The 7,537-nt window shown below is 42.3% G+C and overlaps 2 protein-coding genes across 2 annotated transcripts in view; one reads left to right on the top strand and one right to left on the bottom strand.

Annotated features, from left to right (window-relative positions):
* Positions 1-2,106: 2,106 nt before the first annotated feature.
* Positions 2,107-3,066, bottom strand: LOC147258502 (protein SPT2 homolog). Its single transcript, XM_086207939.1, has one exon. It carries the CDS (start codon positions 3,064-3,066, stop codon positions 2,107-2,109), a length of 960 nt encoding a protein of 319 aa, XP_086064065.1.
* Positions 3,067-3,416: 350 nt separating this feature from the next.
* LOC147258501 (uncharacterized) overlaps positions 3,417-7,537 on the top strand; it is a 27,320-nt gene continuing 23,199 nt past the window's right edge. Inside the window, exon 1 of the mRNA XM_086208375.1 lies at positions 3,417-3,809. The gene's annotated coding sequence lies outside the window, so the exon portion shown is untranslated. The remainder of the gene's footprint in view (positions 3,810-7,537) is intronic.

Genomic DNA, 7,537 nt, shown 5'->3' with positions numbered 1-7,537 from the left:
ACAGAGCAGCGCCTCCTGCAGGACTGCTGTATTATTGCGAGGGTTGTTGAGGACACAGAAGAGGAACCAATGGAAAGATACGATGCTGGAAAAGGCATTCCAGACACCTCATGAGCGTTTGGTAGTACTGAGAACATCGTGTACTGTAGTTACCTTGAAGGATTGTCACTATAGTGAAGGCCAGAGAAATAAATTACATTAATTCTGGAGCAAATTAAACCATGACAAATGGTCCTCATACAGTATATTAGGTTAGGAAACTGACAATAGAGGATTGTGGGTAATGTTGGTGCAGGATTTTGACGGGAATGTACAATATCATTGCAGCATGGGTTGTATTTTTTACTAGAGTTGGCAAATTCATTTTGATTAAACAATCAAATGAATAAAAGATCACATAAAATGTTCCATGATGCCTGCACAGATTTAGCTTGTAAACACAGAGCCACAAGTAACCACTGTCAATACACTTTGGCCGCAAAAATTAAAATTTTAATTTAATTTCATCTTCCATCATTTTAAGCAGATTAAAAAAAAGGTTGTTGACCCTGTAGTTACCGATAGCAGAATTGTGACGTGACCTGAGATGCTCGTCTGTGACTCACAGTTTTGACTGTTAATGGCTGCCATCATTTTCCTCAACAGAGCCCTGAATGCGTGGAAAACATTTCCGCATCTTAAATCGACCTTTACTACCACCTCAAGACACGTTCAGATGAAATGAAAAAAGAATTTAGTTCGTGCCCAGCTGTAAATGTTATGTTATACCAGATACTACATGTGTGAGGTCAACTGTCATTTTGTCCTCCAGCCAGGTGTGTATGGCCCTGAGGAAGTGGGGCAGGGGTGAAAGTGTGGCAGAAACATAACTGAGCCCAAACAAGAGGATTTACTTATGTATAAAGCAATGTAGGAGATTATGATGATTATTGCCATGACTTCCAGATACCACTACTAACTATAATTACGCTTGATCTAAATGGGGAGCTTGGAACAGCAACGCTGCAGTTCCACTCCAGTTTAACACATTGTCTACTGTCACCAAAGAGTCATTAATATGTCGTTAGCTGAACTGTTTCCAAGGTTCAAAGTGGGCCTGAGATAAATGGCTAATAGTCATAAAATGAACAGTGGGATGAGCCTATTTCTGTTACACACACGTATACTTTCAAACATCCGCATTAACACCATTCCATGACATGTCGTGGCAGTCTCAAAGGGATACCTTGCTTACAGAAGACCTTCCAGCCCAGACAGAGAAAGATGGTGTAAAGCGACCTGCGGTAAAATCCCAGTCACAGGAATGTAACTCTCTCTGCAAGGTTTCTGCAGTGTCATTTATTAGTTTGTGGAGCACAAAACACAAACTCAGTTCATTTCCAAGGATTAACTTGGACCCATAAACTCTTACAGCAAACACTTAATTATGATATTTTAAAATAAACTTGTACATGTACTTCATCTCATTTGCCTTTTCAGGGGTTGACACAGAAAAGCCAGTCTGACTTGACACTGTTCAGCCATCGACCATCCCACATCTTGGTAAAAACCATCAGTTCAACATGAAATTTAGAGGTACAGAGTTTCCCTTCCATAGAAACTCAGTGAACATGCATGTCGCAAATACAAACTGTATGTGAAATAAATCTCTTACGAAAAACGCAACCACAACACATCTACGGTGCCTGAAGAGGGACAGAAACCCAAAAGAAGGGGAACCTATGGACAACGCCACCTGCTGGGGAGACGACTCACCGCCTTGCAGCAGCATCGCCTGCAGGTTTCCCACAAAAAAAAACAAAACAAAAAAAACCCTATAATTTCCACCCAGAATAGTTAATAGATTTACTTTTCTGCTTGTCTCCCTTTCTTACTTTTCTGAAAGGTAAACAGATGAGCGCCTGTTATCGTCATCATATTTCACAATCTATTTACAAATAGAATTCAAACATTTAAAAAATATATTAACTTCAGTAAAATAGATATACTTATCAATAATTCTAATATATGATTTTATTAAACATTTTACTAATTAAATTGGCATCTTAAAAAAACTGATAGATAAAACCACATCCATGAAATGACCGGAGAAAACGCATCCTCCCTCTACCGCTTGTCAGAAGTACCAGGAGGCCTGGATCCAGGAAAACCTGAAGGTCTTCCTTGAACTGATGATGAGCTTTCTTTTTTGAAACTAAGGTCACTTGAAACGCTGGATTTGTGGCTTGATGAAGGCCTGGGCCCCCCCTGTTTGACTGGAACCTGAGAGGATGTGGCTTTAGAGGGAACCTTGTTGTTTATGGCACCAGATGAACTCGACAAGCTAGTTCTGCATCGGTCTCTATCACCGTGGGACAACTTCGGCCGTTCCCTGTCTCTGTCACCAAGAGCGGGCTTGGAAGATGAGTGGCCTTTATTCCTTGTTGGGGTGGGATGAGATTTCTTCCCTGTCCCACTTGGTCTTTCTGTGGAGGGTTTGTGTGGTCTGCAATTCTTCTGCTCTTTTTCTGAAATGTTCTTTCGTACTAAACTTGAACCCGACTGAGACTTGGGGACCCTTTGCCTGTCGGACTTAATGTCTTTGTCTCGTCTCTTAGCCTTGCGCTCCATCTCCAGTTCCCTTATTTCCTCAGCCGTGCGGAGCCGTTCTGCCTTTTTCACGACCTTAGGTTTGAGATCAACTGGTTCAAACTGCTTCTGCTCTGCTAATTTGAGCAATTCCGCAAAGTTCAAACCAGCTTGACCAGACTTTGGAGGCCCACCAGGTTTTTTAGGCTTGCTGCCACTTCTACTCACACCTGAGGTTTTTCCGGGTCTCAGCGGCTCTGGTTCCTGTTCCGCCTCTGAATCGGTCTGTTCGTACTCATAGTTATCCTCATCATCTTCTGGATCAACTGAACAATTTCTAAATCCTTCCACATTCGGAGATGTTTCTGTCTCCAACTCGTGCTTTGATCGCTTCTTCTTAGGAACATCCACCACAGGGATGCCGTTGTAACCATGGAAATTGTCTTTAGTCCAAATATATTTTCGATGTAAGTCCTTGTGATGTCTTGATGACGTCATGTCCTGTTGCAGGTATTAGTTTTAATTTTTCCTGACTAGTTTTTGACTGACTTAATGAAGTTCAGCCTTCGTGCGTTGTAAGTTAACAATGTACGTTTCCTCTTTACTCAACAGAGGGCGCTAGTTGACAACATTTTTCCAAAAAAAAGACCAAACGCAAGGATATTTTATTTTTCACTTTAAAACTTTGTGAGTTGATAAAAGGCGGTGAACACGTCAAACCAAAACGGGCACACGTTCTAGCAAACTAACTCTACCTGTTAATTAGTTTAGATAAATATTGAGGCGTCAAAACTGACAGACCGGAAACTTAGGAAGAATATAAAAACAAATTACAAAAAAAGTGGTGCCGAAAGTATAAACAGTTTACCGTTTTTCCAGAAGAGGCACACCGGACAAGGAGCGCTTCTTCAACTTTCTGTCTCGAGGCGAGCGCCAACCCTGGATGCTCGCGCGCGTGCGTCGGCCTGTCACTGGTGTTCGACCTGCGAGCGCGCGCGCGCGGCTGGCAGTCAGACAGCTGCCGCCAGCTCGTGGCATGTGTGGCTGCCGCTCCTGGGCTGGGGGGGATTAGTCCGTTTGACCAGCGGCATCGATATCAGCTGGCGTAGCTCGCCGACAGACCGGGTACGAGCCCTCGGCAACGGAACAGCTTGCTGACGGTGAAGGAGAGAATGAAAATAGCGGATTTTGGTTCTATTTGTCGGTACAGCGCAGCAGAAGAGGGGAAGTCGCACCAAAAGGTAAGCGGCGCTCGGGTTTTAAAGAATTTAGTAGTCACTGTCTTAAAAAAGATGAAGACCGGGGACATTAGTATGTGAGTGGGCACAAAATACAAATCACCCAAGTGGCTTTATTTTGTCCATTTATGTCTTTTTAACTTGCCGAATTAAAGCCGCTACACCCCGAGAAGGAAGCCATCCACTCTGAACGGCTCGTGGCGCGTTCACAGCTGTAGGCTACAACATGCTCGTGCTCCGTGAAAGTTACATTTAACAGACAGATTTATGCCGGAAAACATCTGTCCTTTACAGCCAGAACAGGACATGGCTGGCCCGACAAGCACCACTGTGGTGAAGACCGTGAATGAGCGCTTTTCTTGGGGGGGGGGGGGGGGGGTTCTGTTTTTCTTGACTTCTCCTGGGCTTTCCAGGTGGTAAATTACACTCCAACACCGTAATGATAGCCAGATAGGTTAAATGTTGGGACCCCGCCTCTTTGCTTTAATTTCCCATCCCTCTATTCCGGATTCTAAATGTTTTACACATGGCATGTGTGAGGCAGTGGTCAACTATCAGTAATCCTTGTTCTGACGGGAGTAAATCTGTTTAATTATGAATGAAGAAATGGCTTTTGCCTTTCTATACAATAGCAGCTATCGACACAGACCACAGATGCTCCAGCATCCAGATGTAGGCCAGGAGCTGGTCCGCATGTCATGTCATTCCAAGCGTGGTCCTCGTTTGAAGGCGTCTATGTGGGGGAAGGTATCGGACGACAGATCTTCAGCAGGACCCGTGTCTCACTCCCAGACAGATGCTCATTGTTAAGCTGTCACTGTGTTTTTGTTTTCAGGGTAATGTGGCAGATGTGCATCCTACCATCTCCAGTCACTTTGAATATGCACAATACTTCACTTTTCTAAACAAGTTCACACTGTTGGTAAATACAGATGAGTGACAAGGAAAAACCCCATGAAATTAGTGTAGAAATATCAAATGTGAATGTCCATTCCATTCCAGTCCAATCCAATCATGTAATACAGCAATGGGCATTAACTCCTGCTCTGTAATATGTTTAACCCTAGAACACTAATGTTAAAATCAGTAACATCATCACTCACATTGTGTTTATTTTACTGATATAATATCCCTGATAAAACATAGTGTTCATCAAAATGTATTAAAGTACAACACTGTATGCTTACTTGAAATACTCTTCTTTAATTTCCCCATATGCAGTGTCACATAAAATGAAAAAAAAAAAGCTACCATGGGGGCCCCTATAAAGGCTTCAAGGCTTTTCTTATTGAAAAATCAGGTAAGCATTAATGATAGATTTCTGAACAAAAAAAATAAATAAATAATGGAGCTTGGAACTTGTCATTGAAAATCACATGACGAGAATCGTGTGGGTGAAAAATCACTTGAGGTTAGTGTACTAGGGTTAAAAATAGGGAGCAGTTAATCTGGAGTTTGCATCAGGATGGCAAGAGGAAATTATGGACCGGGACAGAAGTGTCATTTCTGGGGCACAGATACCAGGAGGGTCAGTACCGACCATGACTCACCTGGCCTGTGTTTGGGGAGGACTTCATAAATTGATATCCGACGTGCCTCCCTGACATGGACTGGCGTGGCTCAAGAGGTAGCGTAGCAGTCTGGTGAACTAAAGGTCACTGACCCCGGAGCTTCCACCATCAGTGTGAATGGGGGAATGTGGCAACATCATAAAAAAAGTGCCGAAAGTATTGGAGGAGCCATGTAAATGAAATGAAGAGAATAGAGAGAGCTGCAATTCCATATTGTAGGACATATTTACCCGGATGCTTGGTTAAACAGTTAATGCAAGCCTTCGCCCCATCTCAGCTTGATTACTCACAGTCACATGGTCCAACACATCAGAAAACAATCTTCTTCTTCTTTTTTTTTACACTTTATTTATTTGTATTTTTCAAACAACATACAACTATTCAGGATTGATACAGTTCACATTTAGTATTGAACCCCTCCCATGGGCTAAAGTAGGAGGAAAAAAACTCTATGTGTGCACACATAGGTGCAGGAGAGTAAAATTAAATAAATAAATGCAATAGGACAACAATAAAACAAAGAACAAGACAGGACATATAAAGGACTGTACAGGAAATAGAAGTGTGAGTGAGTACCAGACTCTGTTTCAGTTCCGTCCATAAACCACAGGAGCTGCTCTTTTATGTAGAGAAGTTGCAGATCCTCCCCACCATTCGTCAGAAACTGACGTTTTTTTCCCCTCAAATTAAACATGATCTTTTCTGAGGGCAAGTATGATGACAGCTCTTTAAGCCACAGAGAGACACCGGGGGTGTCCTCGCTCTTCCAGTTGATAGCTATACATTTATTAGCTGCAATTAGGGCTAATCTGATGAAGCGGGTGTTGATTCTTGTTTTCTCTGGGAACACTGATAAATCCCGCAAAAGTGTCAGCCGTGGATTGGCTGGGATTTCCCGCCCCACACTTCCTTTAACAATATCCAAAATAGATCTCCAGTGCTGTTCCACGCATCTCCATGTCCAAAACATGTGGAGGAGGGATCCTATTTCAGTCTACCTAGGGCAGTATTCAGAGTAGTTCCTACTTACCTTATGGAGACGATGAAGAGTCAAGTAAACCCTGTGTATAAGATTAAACTGCAATAGTGCCGGCTGTTATAGGAGAATGATTGAGAGCTACTACAAATCTGCTTCCATTCAGAGTCATTGAAGACAGAATCAGCACATCCCAAAACAATCTTAGTAGGCTACAGGTAGCTCAAAGCAAAGCTGCTCGTATAGTGCTCAACTGCTCACATAGAGCTAGAGTATGTGAGGTGCTTAATAAGTCAAATTGGTTACCAGTTAAAGCTGGGTTACACTGCTCTCTTGTTAGTTTTTGTAAGAAATATCATCAAATCAAAGAGTCCTGTCAATTTATTTCATAGTTTGATGTTTTCCTGTGACAGACACAAATACTCTACACGGCAGCCGTCAGAGAGGAGATTTCTCCTGCCTGCCGATAGAACAGGAGCTGGGCAGAGAACACCGCATTACAGAGCAATGGTAGCATGGAATTCTTTACCATGTTTTTTTGGTTAATGAAACAAGGAAGATGGCCTTTAAAATCAAATTGAAATTGTATTTGTTTAAACACAAGGTGTTACATGATGGGTTTTTTTTTTTTATCCCCCTCCTCTATTAAAAGAGGCTATGTACCTTTTCGAGTGGATCTCATAAGTACATAAGGGTTCTATGACTATATGGGTTGATCAGAATAGAACATAAACAACTTAAATCAAGTAATGATTTTCATTCCCTCTTTTATTTTATGTTTTGTTTGTGTTGTATGCTGTATGGATGCATGTTTATGTCCAAAGATGACATGCAGTTTGTAATTTTGACCACAGGAAGAACAGCACTCGTCTGTGGACGAGACTTAGCTGATGTGGCTCAATACACAATTCAGTGGTAAAGCACCTACAGCGCTACTAATGGGGGGGGGGGTGTTAATATGTACTCCCATTTACCACATGTCTGTGTTTAGACCTCTGGGAAACTGAGAGTCACAGATGCTTGAGTCTGAGTTGTAAGGTAGAGCATAAGAGCAACTCTTCCTCAGGTGATTGAAAATGTCAGATCCTAAAGAGATGATGGATGATGGAGAAATGAATGAATTGACCACTGCACTGAGGGGATCCACTGAGGGGATCTGTTATGAATGTCATTTGCTGCTCACT

This window comes from Aulostomus chinensis, chromosome 7, assembly GCF_037954235.1.
Source record: "Aulostomus chinensis isolate RoL2024-O1b breed Wild chromosome 7, RoL_Achi_v1.0, whole genome shotgun sequence".
Taxonomy (NCBI): Eukaryota; Metazoa; Chordata; class Actinopteri; order Syngnathiformes; family Aulostomidae; genus Aulostomus; species Aulostomus chinensis.
The sequence above is the reverse complement of the archived record's forward strand: the minus strand, read 5'-3'. Positions and strand labels throughout refer to the sequence as shown.

What these genes read in the sequence shown, in the direction of transcription:
- LOC147258502 (XM_086207939.1), bottom strand. Translation starts at nt 3,066, where the DNA reads ATGACGTCATCAAGACATCACAAGGACTTACATCGAAAATATATTTGG.